A 17,347-nucleotide genomic window follows, 5' to 3' on the forward strand; every position below is an offset into this window, starting at 1 on the left:
AATAAATGGAAAGGAATCTTGTGTTCATAGATTGGAAGAATTAATATCATTATAATGTCTGTACTACCTGGAGCCATCTTTAGATTCAATGCAATCCCTATCAAGATTCCAATGGCATTTTTTTTTTTACAGAAATAGGTAAAACATTCCTAAGATTCATACAGAACCACAATAGACCCAAATAACCAAAGCTGAAAAATAACAACAAAGTGGGAGGCATCACATTTCCTGATTTCAAACGATATTATAAAGCTACAGTAACTAAAACAGCATGATACTGGCATAAAAACAGACCAATAGAACAGAGTCAAGAGTTCAGAAATAAACCCATGCATATATGGTCAGCTAATATTTGATGAGAGCAAATAATACCCAATAGGGAAAGGATGATCTCTTCAATAAATGGTACTGAGAAAACTGAATATTCATATGCCGAAGAATGAAAATGGACCTCCAAATTACACCACTCACAAAAATTAACTTGAAATGGATTAGACTTAGACATAAGACCTGATACCATAAAACTTCTTGAAAGTTGTTAAGAGAGTAGATCTTAAAAAGTTCTCAACACATACAATTGTAAAGCTAGGTGAGGTGATGGGTATGTTAACTAACCTTATTGTGGTAAACATTATATAATATATACATATATCAAAGCATCATGACTTACACAATATGTCAACACTTCTCAATAGAGCTGGAAAAATTTTTAAATAAAATTGAAAAAAATTGCATCAAATATATATAATGGAATACTACTCAGCAATAAAAAGGAAAGAAATATCAGATGAATCCCAAATAATTATGCTGAGTAAAAGAAACCACACAAAATAGGCAGGGTTATGAAGGAAATGAAGAATCTTTCGAGGGTTGTGAATATGTTCATTATCTTGGTTGTTGTGATGGTTTTATGGGCATGTATATGTGTCTAAGTTTATCAAATTGTCCACTTGATTTTTTTTAAGTAGGCTTCATGCCCAAATGTGGGGCTTGAACTCACAACCCTGAGATCAAAGGTTGCATGATATACTGTCAGCCAGACAACCCTCAAATTGTCCACTTCAAATACATGCAGTTCACTGTATGCCATTTATATCTCAATAAAGATTTTTTTAAGGTATAATTTTTATGATTCCCTGCCATAACCAGTATTTTGATTAACCAACTGTACTAGTCTTTTATAAATACTACTTTTAAAATACCACTGTTTGAGTGGCTTAAACAATAGAAATTTATTTTCTCATAACTCTGGAGGCTGGAAGTCCAAGATCTAGGTCTCAGCAGGGTTGGTTTCTGTTGAGCTCTCTTCCTGGCTTGCAGCTGGCTGCCTTCTTATTGTGTCCTCAAGTGGCCTTTCCTCTGGGCATGCACCAGAGAATATCTTGTGTCTCTTCCTCTTCTTACAGTATACCAGTCCTATTGGATTAAGACCCCTTCCTTATGACCTTTCTTTTTTTTTTTAAAGATTTTTTTTTTTTTTTAATTTATTTATTTGAGAGAGAGAGAATGAGAGACAGAGAGCACGAGAGGGAAGAGGGCAGAGGGAGAAGCAGACCCCCTGCTGAGCAGGGAGCCCGATGTGGGACTCGATCCCGGGACTCCAGGATCATGACCTAAGCCGAAGGCAGTCGCTTAACCAACTGAGCCACCCAGGCGCCCCTTATGACCTTTCTTAACCCTAATTAACTCCTTGAAGTTCTTATCTCCAAACACAGTCACAGTGTGAGGGCTTCAACATATAAATTTTAGTGGGGGATACAATTTGGTCCATAACACCAACCAACTATAGGTCCCAACTGTGTCAAATGAGAGGGCTTGTGCTCTACTTACTCATTCACTCCCTAACACTTTCAGCACCCAGTTTCAACAGTACCTGACAGTGTCATCTGTGCTCTGTGAGGGATATCTGCTCTTCTCTACCCATTACCTGGAAGTAATAAAATCTATACCAAATAAAACTACTAAATTAGCATTTCTTTCATTTCATATCCATTATCATAAGGCTAAGACTATTTTATTGTAAACTCATTTATATAACAATACTCTGGAACTTCCTTAGAATTCTATCTGCAACTTGTTCTGAATTTTAGTTACCCATTAATTGCAAACACAATGAGTAACAACCATTACTACTAATCACTATAATAAACAGATGACTCACTGAAACAAATGTACAAACTTTTTATTTAGAATTAGAGACTCAAATACAAATAAAATACAATACAAAATATTAAGCCTTCATAAAACAAACCATAACCACTTTAAATCATCTATTTCTGAAACAAAATTAAAGAGAAATCTAAAAATAGTCCAAAAATCAACTTACTTTTAAACTCTTATTCTTAACATTAAAATTATTACAAAATGTTCAAAGAAATTTAATTAGAAAATGAACAAAGCCACTACAAAGAGATTCCTGCTATCTACTAAAATCAATTTAGGAATTAAAATTTAGTATGATTTCTACTCATTCACACATAAAAAGCACCTCATTTTAAAAAGACAATTATCTGTTTCACTCTAAGGTGTGAATTTTTTGTTTACTTGACTTTTAATTTTAATATGGCACAATAGGTTTGATCAGTGTAAGCAATATCACTAAAAATATTTAGTTCCTTACAGACCCTTTCTGTTTTACTTTATGAATAAATGGATCATATATTTAAAAGTTAAAACATTACAATATAATATCATTAATAAGATACATGGCAAAATAAAAATATACATTAAAAATGAAGTCTCTTTTTCTTTTATAAATGGGAAACTGATCAGACTCATGCTATATATTCCTTTTACTCCGGAAAAAAAAAAAGGTTCTATATTTTATATTATTGTTATAAATCCAATTCTAAGAATCTGCACCAAAGAAAGTACCAAGGAGATAGTATAATATCTTAAGCTCATATTGTATCTGAAAATACTTACAAAGAGTGGAACTAGACTTGCATTAAGTAGATAACAGGAAAATACTATTACAGTGTTTACATATTTAAAATAACCCAAAACAAAAATAAAAGTCCACACTCAAGAATGGCACCCACAGGGCACCTGGGTGGCTCAGTTGTTAAGCGTCTACCTTCGGCTCAGGTCATGATCCCAGGGTCCTGGGATCAAGCCCCACATCAGGTTCTCTGCTCCGCGGGAAGCCTGCTTCTCCCTCTCCCACTCCCCCTGCTTGTGTCCCTCTCTCACTGTCTGTTTCTGTCAAATAAAATCTTAAAAAAAAAAAAAAAGAATGGCACCCACATTATTCAAGAATAAAGTTATTTGCATATATGCAAACCAGTGTGTGGCTAAATATTTTCCTAAAACATGCATATTATGAGGCCTTTAATAATTAAGCTTATAGAACCAAACTATATTGTGTTTAGATCAACTGTCATGATTGGACATTTCTGCACATCAAGAGAGTTAAAACTCTGACATCTGTTGTTCTGTAAAACTGAAGAAGATATATAAACAAACTCAGGATTTCACTAGAAAATTTCAGTTATCTCAGCAACCTGTTATACTTCTTGTCATGAAATAAATGATTCCAAGATGCAATCATTCTTTTAAATTTTTAATTTCTATGAGTTCTCTTTAAAAACCATTTTAATGACATCACATTTCTTGAAGAAAATTTACTCAGAGTTCTGAATGACTTAGTCATTTTCTACAAGCAATTCTGCTGCAAGTGGTAGAGTTCTAGCTCTGTCAGAAGTCTTTTTTCCTCTTTCAAAGAAAATGAACAATATGCAAAGATTTTCCTACTGACTCACTAAATGTAAAATTAATAGTGTATAATAATAAATTTTGTAATACAGTAACTTTTAAGTTTTCACAGTTTATTACTACTAACTAGCTATAATATCAGGCAAGTCACTTAATTCTCTGTACCTTAGTTTCATCTTTAAAACAAAGAGATTAGAGTAGATAATTGCTAAGATTCCTTCCAATTTTCACATGGTAGGATTCTGTGCTTCTGGAGGAATATCTCATTGATATATTGAATTTTCTATATATCAAGAAAACTGATATGAACTAAAATAGCACAGCTAAACTAATCCTCTAAGAAAAAACACAAAGATCATGTTAAAGCTCAACTTCCTAAACCTTACTAGACCCATTCTCTCTTTAGCCAGACCAATGAATAGCCCATGACATAACACTTAATTACGTAAGTTATTTTAAATTACACTGTAAACCTATTAAAATATATTAAGTCTATGCCACAATTTTCCTGCATTCTAATTTACATTATTTTCATTCTATCTACATTCAAAATAATCTGTACAGTTTAAGGTAGGGAGCTACTTAATATTCTTGCACTTCAAAACACTAGTAAAGGTAAATCAAATGAAGAGCAGAATATTAACCATTATCATAACCTGCCAATTTTAAAATAAAAGTACACTAATACTATTTATGGGCTAGAAAAACAAAGGTAAAAAAGGAAATCTTGCTGACAAATGCTAATGTTCAAATGAATTTAGCTGTGTTGTGCCATTTCTTAGAAAAAGAGGGAGAAGATATCAGCAGAAACCTACTTAGGCAATACTGAACCATGACATTTTAGGAACTTTTATGAGAAATTAATGTACCATAAAGCAGCACTTTGGTATTAGTGCAGTGCAAGTTGGTTTTTCTCTAACTATGGGCAGCAAATGAGGCACTTAACTGTAAAATAGAAAAATAGGGTATATTTAAGAAGAAATTCAAAATCATTCATAAAAGATAATTAGCATTATTCAAAAAGTAAAAAATTCTATTTTTATTTAATGTGCATTCAACATTACACATGCTTCACTAGGGAAAATTTTGAATGTAAGACGGCTGTTTCATTTATAAGAGACAGAAAATATTTCCTTTTCAAGAGCCTCTGGATTTCTGAGAATGAAATCCAAGTATTCTCAACCTGAGGGCTACATATTTATAAACCGAGAAAAATACATCTTACCCATACTGGAGAAATGTTTCTAGCTATCAACAAAGTTATAACATGTGATCCCTGACTTTATTCTTGAAGGATTTTATATAACTTCGAAGAAAGGGATCTAGTGACTGTAACAGAAAAATGAACAGATATTTAGCACCTAAATTTAGAACACTTAAGTATTGCCACAGTTTTAAATAGTTGTATGTCCAAAGATCAGGGGAAATCAGATATATGTTGTTCAAGGATACTACAACATTCTCAAAGATTAATTTATCAAGCTTCCTTGATTTGCAAATGCATCCATCTATAACCTTCAACACAATATTATCATTTCTTCCTGAAGTTACAGATATGTATTCTTCTTAATAAGAAATAAGTGAGGTTTATTTTTTCTTAACCACCATTAAATTGTCTTCCAAATGTGGCACTTTTTCAGATAGTTGGACAGAAAATAGTCCTTTTAAAAAGTCATATTCTACCACTAATATTATTTTAAATGTTCTTCACTGTGAAACAGAGGTCAAAAAATGAAGTAAATGGCCATGGACCTTCTGCTGAAATACATAAGCAAATATAATGCAGGGTCAGAGAAGAAGAACATATGTTAATTTCTGGCAAGGAAGTTGGCACATAAATGCTTATCTATAGGGTAAAAAAGCACTGAATGAAAAGATAATGTCTGCTGTGACATTATTCCAAGCAAATGGAGCCTAGCATCTGCTTTCTTCACATCTAAGAGAAATATTCTAGTCATGCCTCTTTAAGTAAGCTTGATTTTAATTCCAGATGAACACTGCTTCATATGTTAAGACTGACACATGACATTAACTAAAGTTTTCCATGAGACAATTATATTCATTTCCTCTGAAAAATCCTATAATCTTACCCTTTCTCCCTATTTGCTTATAAGAAGGCTTTTCTTAACTCGTAAGGGGGTGGTAAAGGCTTAAAAATACATGTTCTTATTCCAAGGAGGCTGGAAAATTTCTATAGTTCACAGTCTTTCATATTTGTCATCTACACTCACTTTAACAAGTCACATTCCTTACTTCATAATTAATTTCCTGACATACAGAAAAGTCTAACTTCTCTTATTTATATCTTTAAGGTAAACTCCTCTATTTTCTTGAAAGATATTCGTTTATTTTTGAAAGGAAATGAGTACATTAAAAAACAACACTGTTGATGCAATTCAGTTGTTAGGAAATAAAGTGCATATAGCTTTCAATATAAATATTGTTTGATAGATTACAGCGAATAGCTAATAATATCAAAATGAAGATTCAGCCCAGTCTCTAAAATATTGAAAACAAGAGACAAGAATACAAAGTCTATATAAATAGTAACAAAAATGGGGGTGATATTCCCCTTCACCAAAAAAAAAAAAAAAAAAAAAAGGCAACTGAAATTGTTAAGTAGATTTCTGCTTCCCAAGCAACCAGACATGCTACACAGTAATACCAACATGCAATACCTGAAATGTAGAATCGCAGTCTGACTGTTGCCCTTGAACATCAGCATTTAATTTACAATTTTCTGGTGCCTGGCTGATTTCATCTTGCAAAGTAGGAGATATGCCATGAGTATCATCTACAGAAGCCCCGTCAGACAAGGCATCTAACTTTTCAGGGGAAGGAGCTATGTGAAGCTTACTATCTCCTGTTCCTTCATCAAAATTTGTCCTCTCATCAGCATCTTCTAGCTGTTGCACTGAAGTTAAATACTGCTCAAGCAGACTATTATCCTGCTCATTGTTTAAGCTTTCCTTATTCCATTCACCGTGCTCATCGCTGACATCCCCTACATCTGACTCTTTGCCATATCTGACTGTGTCAATGGAATTCCCCATTATGGAACTTTCACTGCCTTCTGTGGAACTTTTTTCAAAATCCAAAGAATCCTGCAAACAGTGAACGTGGTCTGTTAGGGAAGAATGAAAACCTGAGTCTGGAAATTCTGGTAAGGATTTCTCTTGAGGAGCCTCATCAGGAGCAATGAGCCAATCAGAATTTTGATCAGAAGAGGGCTCCTGACTTTGGGTGAATAATGGAGGTTTAGAGGGTACTAGAGTACTTGATATAGGAGGAACATCAGTATGCCAGGAACTTAGATGCTGATCCACCATCTGTTGCCAAGATTGCAGAGACCTTACCTGTAAACCAAAGGGTATAGTTTTATTATAAAATAAAAATCTTGCCTGTTTTACAATGTTCTTTGAGCTTTTTCCCCAACACTCATGAAGTTGGTAAATGGCAGATGGCAGAACTGGAGTTAGAAACAGCCTGACTCCCCTTACCCCTTCCATAGCACTCCCAGCCTAAACCAGGCTGGCACGAGTGGTGCATGTCCTTGGTAACAAAAGGTCCTCACCAGGAGAGTCAGGATGGGCCAAAGCAACTCTTCTTGCTGCTACTGGAAAAACTATCAGAAGCACAACAGCCCGTGACTACAGGGTCAATAATGTACTCAACAGAAACAAATCTATTGAATAAGACAGGTTAGAGCCCATTATAAGTAGATTCTCTAAAAATCTCACCGCAGATATCCATTTAGGATAGAGTTTTTAAATGTTACCTAACAATACAGCACATACAACTCTAAAATATCCAAAAATATCCTGAGTTCTTGATAATATGACCTTTACATTTTTAACGTACAATCAAAATCTCAAAATTAAACAATTAAATCTGCAAGAAGAAAGCAATATATAGAATTTTTTAGTTTCTCTTTGATCACCCTCCCAGGTAATCACTGATAGCAGTTGGACAGTGTCCTTCCAGACCTTTTACTCTGTTTTCAAATATATATGGAGTTTTTAAAATCAAGCAGAACCTTAAGTTCTGAAACTTAATGTTTTTCACTGAACAATGTTATTCTGGAGAACTTTCCACATCAGTCTATACTGTTACCTTATTCGTTTTAACTCTTCCATAATGTTCCATGGTATTGTTATTCTATAATTTATTTAACCACTCCCCTAGTATTAGTAATTATAAAACCTTAGAAATCAATAACTATTTCTTAATTTTGTAGGTAAAATCCTATTATAGCAAAAACATTCCAAGAAATTATCATCATGAAATACCTGATGAGATAAAATAACAGTAAACCTGATTATCTGAACTGTCCCTGAAGTATGCTATTACAGGATCTAAACTCTCTCAAGAAGTCATGTGCACTTTTTAGGACATGCATATCATAGCCATCGTACATTATCTTAGTCACCTTTCATTCAAATATTCCCAAAAGGTAAAACAAGATAGATGGCTACAGAAAACTTTTAATTGAATATTTTCTACCTACTGGAAAGTTATGACAACATCCCTCAATTTAGTCACTTTCATTCATCTTTATGGTTCTTTACCCTTCTGGTCAAAATTATGAAAATATTTTTCTTTAGATTAAATAAAATGTAACAAAGTTCACTGTCCTAATTCAGAGTTAGTGGCAAAGAACATAGACCATCCTTAACCTTGAGAAAATGTGCTTAATATGCCTGACTACTCTATGATTATCTCAATAAATCTAGAATTTTTCTTGGTTCACACATTAGGTAAATCAGCAAGAATGGGTTTACCTGGTTCCAAAGGAATCTGACAGCCTCTTCTTGTACATATTTTTTAATACGTTCTTCATCTCTTTCTTTTCTTAATCTACAATAATTCAAAATTCATTACTGATACAAGGAAGGTGCTTTGACTGGTGCCTATTGTTACAATTAATAGACACATGTACTGTAAAGAGATTAATAGTCTAATAACCACCCTTTCCACTTTTAGAATATCTAAGCTGAAACTTTAGTTTTAAACTATGACTCAATGTAGAAGCCAAATGGATGTGACTGAAATTCAGATTATATTGGTTCTACAAAGTATTGCCAATGATGAAAAATAAAATAAAATATTAAATGGCTCTTTATCTGGCCTTTATTTCCCAGCTAAAACACCAAAGGTACAAGAGTTGCAGAAAGGAGTAGTTGCTCAAAGGCTACAAAACAGCAGAGGATTAGGATCACAGCTTGACATGCCATCTTCTAAGAGACTAGTAGGACTAATCCCATCAAACTTCAGTCCCTATATGCCCGGGTCCTTGACATATTCCTTGCCATCATCAAAGGACCTCCTCCCCATCCATCACTTCCCCTTATTAATTAGAGTATTCACCTGGGCTCACTGCTGCCCTCTCCATACTTATGCCTGTCACCAACCTAAGGCTCCCTTAATTGTCTGTTATCTTCCAGAATATCACCATTTTGTTCTACCTCTAACCCAATTCCCAGCTTTCTCTAGCCCCCCCATGTTCTTCTCCTGTGCCATCTGGGACTCCAGAATTGTAATTGGCAAATCCCTTATCTTCTCAACCTCTTTTGTGACATTTTCCTTGACCAAATCAGACCTACTGCTGATGGCATTGTCGCCCTCTCAAGGGCTATTTTGGGACACCTGGCTGGTTCAGTTGGTAAAGCATGTGATCTTGATCTCAGGGTCAGGAGTTCAAGCCCCATTAGGGCATGGGGCCTATTGAAAAAAAAAAAAGTGGAAGCTATTTTTTTTCATTCATACATCAGTGTCAGAAGATAGCTTCTACTGTCAACAAATGTTCTTTTGCCCTCCTCCTTGAAGAACTCCTGCCATCCTGCTAAATTTCTCCAAACTCTTTTTCAAGTACTAGCCTCCCAGAATCTGCCTGCAATCACAGAAATCTCAGCACCAATCTCTCTCCACTTCATTCCTATCATCATTTCTGGAGACCTCAGCATTCACATGGATGCTCTAACAGGAATCCACCCTATGTCATTCGTTCTCATAGTCTCACTCTAGACCCAGTCATTTTGATTACACCATTTTCAAAAATGTTTTCAAGCACCCACACAAACCACTACCTCCTATCCTCCCAGTTCACTTGCTCTTGCATCCCCCCTGCAACAATCTAGACATCCAATCTTCATCCAGACCTCCAAACTAACGATCCCCGCCTCCTCCTGTCTCCCTTACCTTCTTTAAATTCCAAGATCTACCATTATAATCATCCCTTCCCAAATATCTTTGGCTCCTTTGCCCTTCCCTCTCTCCCCTACCATATTCGCCTGGAAAAAAACCATTTCTAGCGGAACCAAATTAACCATGCCCAAATCATAAGAGAACAGCTGAAAGTTGCTGATGAAACTCATACAACCTGACCTATTGTTTTGCATTTTAAGTTTTTCCTCATACAGTCTAATAATCCTCCATTTTCCTTTTAAGTTCACTTTTAAGATGAATACCTCACACCTCTCTTCTTAAACCTTCTATACCCTTACCCCCTCCTCATTTTCAAATGTTGACCATGTTTTCTTCTGTATCATTGAAAAAGGAGAAGCATTCATCAGACAGAACTTCTGATCCCTCCCCATCAAACCTACCACCTCACCTGCTTCTGCTCCTGCTCCTACCTCAGGCCACTCCCTCTCCTTGTGCACTGGATCCCTTCTTTCACTTTCTCAAGAACTTCAACCTTGCATCTCTCCTTTCTTTCCACTGCACCATCAGATTTTCCCTCTTTACTGAATCATTCTATCAACACATAAACATGCTCTATATCTCCCATCTTTAAAAAAGAATTTTCCTTAACTCCAGATTCTCCTCCAGCAACATACCACAAAAGGGGTCCCCCCAAAAGAACTGGCTACACTCACTCTTCACCTCTCATTCACTATTCAACCCATTCCAAACTGCCTGATTCCACTACCTACTGAAGCTGCTCTTAGGAAATTCACTGGGCAGGAAAGGGTTAACACAGCAGGCTTGGGGTGTTCAAACCCCATACATTCCAAAGAAAGGACTGGCTTTGACTGATGGGGACATAATCCTTGGACTATCCTGCTTGATAGGAGTATCTGTGTATACATGGGGCTCGGGGCCAAACCAGATAGTTTATGCTAACAAAGTGCTTTCAGGTGAATACCTGTTTTGTTCACCTGATACAGACACGGTATCAGTCTGACCTTGGGTAGGAGCTAAGGTCTAAGTAGTTAAGGTCAGTCATACAGGCACTCAATGCCTACAAGATTGACACCCAATAAAAACCCTGTAGTCAGGGCTTCAGTGAACTTTCCTGGTTGGCAATACTTCATATGTGTTGTCACACATTACTGCCAAGAGATTCAAGCCCTACCTATACAACTCCACTGGAAGAAGACAACTAGAAGTTTGTGCCTGCTCTCCTGGACTCTGCCCTATGCACCTTTTTTCTTTGCTGACTTTAGTCTGTATCCTTTCACTTGAATACACCATAATCATGAACAGAATAGCTTCCCTGAGTTTTGTGAGTCCATTTCGCAAATCATCAAATCTGAGAATAGTCCCAGGATCCCCCAGTATAGTCACCAATAACCTCCAGCTTCTAAATTAAACATATAATCCTGTCCTCCCGACATCACCTCTCTTCTCTCCTAAGACATTTCCTTATCGAAGTTGAGACACACACCCCATCTTCCTATCACACTGGCTGTCCCTTCCCAGGCTCTTTTACTGCCTCCTCCCCTTCCACTTGATAATATTAATAAATGTTGCTAGTTGCAATACTAATACTCAAAATAAATTTATGAACTCCTAATTTTCCTGGCTGGCAGTCAGTAAAACGTCAGCCACAGAAGTGAGGAATAATTCCTACCATGGCCCCAGAATTTTAGCCCCTTTTAAGTCCCCACTCCTTTCTTTAATTCTGTTACCTACTGGGTTCCATGTAGATTTTCTCATCTTCTCATTTCTATGCTTATTCAATTTTTCCACATTTTCTGTACCTTTTTATGTCTAAGTTTACAAACATCTATAAGACAAGCAATTATTCACCATTTACTGCTGTACTGCATCAATGTACCAATTGCCATGCTAGCAGTGGAAATGCATATGGCAGTTCCTGCCCTCAAGATGCTTTCAGTATGTTATAGGAGACAAAGAAACCGAGAGTGGCAACAGCGTATGAAGTGTCCTGACCATAACAGCAATGGTTCAGTGTTCTGAATCAACTCGAAGACTCTGACACTCCCAAATCAACAAAACAGCACCTAAACAAGGATTTTTTACCTACCTCCTTATTTCATCAGTTAAGCAAACAATGTGTTCCTGCATTCTGCGCAGCCGAATTTCATGACGCACATCTTTAGCTTGGGGGTTGTAGTTCCTGGCATAAAAGCCCCGCCAATAGGCCTGAAGTTTGGTGGCTGCTTCATTCAATTTCTGAAGGGCAACTTTATCTTGTCCCAGAGCAACAGATCTCTGGGTTAAAATCCCACAGGGAAGTTTCTCCGAAGCTGACTGAGACATGGTTTCTTCACTGTCTGGCTGTGTATGGAAGACACTGTGTCCAACTGACTCAGGAAAAGATGTAAGACTATGGGTGTCATCCTTCAAGACAGCACTAGTTACTGTTGGCTCCAGACAAGGTAATAGCCCATCTTTCTCATTTACCTCTGTACTGATGACACTTTCCTTCATTTGAACGGAATTCTCATTTGCAGTCCAAAAAGCCTTTTCATCTTCCTTATTAAAGTCCTGGTTTTCCAGCCCTTTCACAGATTCATCTGCAACACCATAATCTTCTAGGCCCAGGTTAATGCCTTGTAGCCTCAGCTCAACTGTAGGTGACACTGGAGAGAGTCCTGATGCAACTGGCATAAAAGTAGACTCTGAAGAGAGAAGACTACAGTTTAACTTGTCCTCATCTGTCTGTATGTCTTCCAAGTGCAGGTCATTTCGAGAATATCTTGTAGTGTGTACAGAGGCTGGAAAGTTACTCTTAATAGCATATAATTGATCACCATTACTGTTAATCCCAACCCAAGAATTGACTTGGATGACGGGTTCTAGAAGAATCAACAAAGTATCATTGAAACCACTAAATATTTAAAAAGGTTTTTAGTTGTATCTTTGTAATGAAATCTAACCCCTGAAATATAGTAAAATGCACTAAAATGCTTTGGTGATTTCCTCCAATATGCCTAAAACATCACACCAAAGACTTTTAAGAAAATAAATTCTTATATTAATCATTAGCGTAATCAAAGATCAGGTCAATACAAAAGGTAGCAACTCTGAATATATTTTAAAAATTAGAAATAAAGCACAGTGAAGGAAACAATCAACAAAATGGAAAGGCAACCTACGGAATAGGAGAAGATATTTGCAAATGACATATCCGATAAAGGGTTAGCATCCAAAATATTTAAAGAATTGATACAACTCAACACCCCAAAAATAAATAATCCAATCAAAAATTAGAAGACATGAACAGACATTTCTCCAAAGAAGATATACAAACAGCCAACAGACACATGAAAAGATACTCAACATCACTCATCATCAGGGAAATGCAAATCAAAACTACAATGAGATTATCACCTCACAACTGTCAGAATGGCTAAAATCAAAAACACAAGAAACAACAACTGATGGCAATGATGTAGAGAAAAAGGAACCTTTGTGCACTGTTGGTGGGAACATAAACTGGTGCAGCCATTGTGGAAAACAGGATGGAGGTTCCTCAAAAAGTTAAAAATAGAATTACCAGATGATCCAGTAATCGCACTACTGGGTATTTATCCCAAAAATACAAAAACACTAATTCAAAGGGATACATGCACCCCTCTGTTCACTGCAGCATTATTTACAATCGCCAAATTATGGAAGCAGCCCAGGTGTCCATCGATAGATAAATGGATAAAGAAGATGTGAGATATTTATACACACACACACACACACACACACACACACGATGGATTAATATTCAGCCATTATAAGGAATGAAATCTTGCCATTTGCAACAACATGGATGGATCTAGAGAGTATACCGCTAAGTGAAATAAGTCATTCAGAGAAAGACAAGAACCATATACCACTCATATGTGGAATTTAAGAAACAAAACAGATGAGCAAAGGAAAAAAGAGAAAGAGACAAACCAAGAAACAGACTCTTAACTATAGAGAACAAACTGATGGTTACCAGAGGAGAGGTGGATGGAGGGATGGGTGAAATAGGTGATGAGATTAAGGAGGGCACTTATCAAGATAAGCACTGATTAATGTATGGAATTGTTTAATCACTATACTGTATATCCAAAACTAATATAACATTGTGTATTAACTATACCAGAATTAAAATAAAAAACTTTAAAAAATTACCAGTGACAAAAATAATAAATAAAAATTAACACTGGCTGGAAGCAATCTCATTCTTGATCTCCTAAACCACTTTTCTTTTGACTGTTGTGATTCAGTGACCCCTCACACTTGGCTTTCTATGATGTGTGCATTTGCCTCACCTCTGTATGATGTTTTAATCACTTTTGTATCTCCCTAGCTGCTCAATAAATATTTTAATGAATCAAAAAAAAAAAAAATTAACACTGGGCAACCCTCTTGGGTGCCTTCCCTCCTCGGGAGCTTTATACTATCACTTCACTATCACTCAATAAACCTTGCTTTGCTGCTCACCAAAAAAATAAATTAAAATTAAAATTAACACTTTAAAATATAGTAATTTTACATTTATGTCTGTATATATACATATATAAAATATAAGACCTAAATGTTCACTTAACAAACCAAAAATTATGAAAATATGTACTTTTTCCTCCTTTATGGTACCCAACAGATGGAACAACTTGGAGAAAACGGATCAGAGATCAATTAATTTCATACCGCTTTCCTGGACTATCTGGCCATCTTGAACAGGGCTTGAATGCTCAGGTACAAGGGGTGCTCTTGTTTCAGTAGGAGCAAGAGGAGCTAGCTCTTCACTTTGGCTTTGGTTCATCAACTGTCTCTGATGAAACCTAAAAATCAATAACATCTGATGGGATTTAACACAAACCACAAAAAGAAAGTTTTCTGCTTCTTACATAATACTGTCAAAAAGGTAGAAATTTACAAGTTTTCAAAGTAGAGCTCTTTCATCACTACCAAATTACAAAGTCAAGTTTGAAAGCACTGGATTGAAAGGTTAAGAAACTTATTTTTAAGGGGTGCCTGGGTGGCTCAGTCGTTAAGCATCTGCCTTCGGCTCAGGTCATGATCCCGGGGTCCCGGGATCGAGCCCCGGATCGGGCTCCCTGCTCAGCGGAGAGCGTGCTTCTCCCACTCCCCCTGCTTGTGTTCCCTCTCTCTCTCTCTCTCTGTCAAATAAATAAATAAAATCTTTAAATAAAAGAAACTTATTTTTAGGGCACCTGGGTGGCTCAGTTGGTTAAGCAACTGCCTTCGGCTCAGGTCATGATCCTGGAGTCCCGGGCTTGAGTCCCGCATCAGGCTCCCTGCTCAGCAGGGAGTCTGCTTCTCCCTCTGACCCTCCTCCCTCTCATGCTCTCTGTCTCTCATTCTCTCTCTCGCAAATAAATAAAATCTTAAAAAAAAAAAAACAAAAACTTATTTTTAAATCACAATCCCACAGACACCCTTACAGGCACACACATGCACAAACACTCAAAGGCAGGCTCTCTGATAAAAGAAGTGACTAGTACATCCTTCTAGCTTCATTCTTTAATGTTAGTATTAAAGAACCCATATGAAACACCTACATTAAAAGTATAAATTTTTTTTTTTTTTTAAATCCCGGTCCCCCATACTGCTCGGCTCTCCCCACTCAGGAAATGATGAACAATGCAGCTGCTGTAGAGCAAGCTTGACAGTACTGCATGGTTTAGTTCCCCTGCAGGACTGCTGCAGTAACAAGGGGCCCAAGTGCCCAGAAACATGGGTCACAGCACTTGCCCCAGTCCTACGACCCATGCAGGAAAGACCCAGAGGTATTTCCACTTGTGAATTATCAGCTGCTACAAATAAAGGGGCTTACCTCTGTTTGCTCAGAATCTTCTCTAGTTTGGCATCCTCTGCAGTCTGAAGACCCAGTGTGGAAGTGAGAGGACAGACTGTAGCCAGATACTGCACAAGCTGGATATGCTGGCCTGGCCGATATGCTCTCCCCTTGCCTTGACTATAGAGCCATTCAGCTTTCAAACTGGAATTAGGGAACATACAGTAGAGGATATGACACCAGCACAGACAAGATACATTTTGAAGCAACAATGATCTTCCTTAATTTACAGCATCACTGGATGATTTTCATAAATAAAATTCAGTTATAAGTTTTTTTTTTTTAATCTTTCCTTCTGGGGGCACCTGGGTGGTTCAGTCATTAAGTGTCTGCCTTCGACTCAGGTTATGATCTCAGGGTCCTGGGATCGAGCCCCACATCGGGCTCCCTGCTCAGCGGGAAGCCTGCTTCTCCCTCTCCCACTCCCCCTGCTTGTGTTCCCTCTCTTGCTGTGTCTCTCTCTCTCAAATAAATAAATAAAACCTTTAAAAAAAAATAAAAACTTCAGTAGAGGGGCGCCTGGGTGGCTCAGTCAGTTAAGCGTCTGCCTTTGGTTCAGATCATGATCCCAGGGTCCTGGGATCAAGCCCCACATCGGGCTCCCTGCTAGGCGGGAAGCATGCTTCTCCCTCTCCCACTCCCCCTGCTTGTGTTCCCTCTATCACTGTGTCTCAGTCAAATAAATAAATAAAATCTTTAAAAAAAAAAATCTTTCCTTCTGATTCACTCCCTTTACTCTTCTAATGTTTTAAACCTTTGTTTTTGCTTAGGGGTACTTCCACAGAGTTACACTCATCGTTCCAAATATCTTTAAATTATTTTCAAAGAAGCAATAAGTATTTCCTCTATTCACTATCAAAATAAAGTACCTAAATACATCAGTTACATTTAAATCCATTAATTCATAATGACAGTTAAAAAAAAGCTAATTGGTCACAGCTGGAGGATGCTAGTGAACCACCAACTCATTATTTTTAAAAACTGATAAATAAAGGGCAAGAATTCAATATTATTAATTCTGTCTTTCCTATATAAACTAAACATGAGGGGCCAAATAGTTACTTTATAGAAGTATTCCAGCTAATAAAATGAATGAATTAAAATCTCACCATTTTGAAGCTCTTAGTGAATGAATTAATGGTTTTAGGCATTGATCATTAATAGCTACTAATAACATGAAGGACAACCAAACACTATGTGTCTCCTTGTGTGTGTGTGCTTGACAGAACCCAAAAAGCAGTCCACTCCACTAAAAAGCCTAAGTCTGATGAAACCTCTACATCCTCTTACCAATATACAGGAAATATAAGAAAGAAAGCCTAAATCTGATGAAACCTCCACATCCTCCTACCAATTTACAGGAAATATAAGATAGGACACAGGAGGGCGCCTGGGTGGCTCAGTTGGTTAAGCGACTGCCTTCGGCTCAGGTCATGATCCCAGGGTCCTGGGATCGAGTCCCGCATCGGGCTCCCTGCTCTGCGGGGAGCCTGCTTCTCCCTCTCCCACTCCCCCTGCTTGTGTTCCCTCTCTCGCTGTGTCTCTCTCTGTCAAATAAATAAATAAAATCTTTAAAAAAAA

The 17,347-nt window shown here is 37.0% G+C and overlaps 1 protein-coding gene across 2 annotated transcripts in view; it reads right to left on the reverse strand.

The window, feature by feature from the left end:
- Window positions 1–2,167: 2,167 nt before the first annotated feature.
- CEP97 (centrosomal protein 97) overlaps window positions 2,168–17,347 on the reverse strand; it is a 45,100-nt gene continuing 29,920 nt past the window's right edge. Inside the window, exons 8-12 of one of the 2 annotated variants that reach the window (XM_081797557.1) lie at window positions 15,746–15,910; window positions 14,596–14,729; window positions 11,987–12,584; window positions 8,496–8,571; window positions 2,168–7,070 (exon numbers count right to left, since the gene is read on the reverse strand). In XM_081797557.1, the coding sequence (XP_081653683.1) occupies window positions 6,366–7,070; window positions 8,496–8,571; window positions 11,987–12,584; window positions 14,596–14,729; window positions 15,746–15,910 (1,678 nt within the window). In that variant the 3' untranslated portion in view covers window positions 2,168–6,365. Of the gene's footprint in view, window positions 7,071–8,495; window positions 8,572–11,986; window positions 12,762–14,595; window positions 14,730–15,745; window positions 15,911–17,347 lie in introns of both variants that reach the window. The other variant, XM_081797549.1, reaches the window with a different exon arrangement.

The sequence above is a fragment of the Leptonychotes weddellii genome, chromosome 1 (genome assembly GCF_054177405.1).
Source record: "Leptonychotes weddellii isolate Sample4059 chromosome 1, ASM5417740v2, whole genome shotgun sequence".
Classification (NCBI taxonomy): Eukaryota; Metazoa; Chordata; class Mammalia; order Carnivora; family Phocidae; genus Leptonychotes; species Leptonychotes weddellii.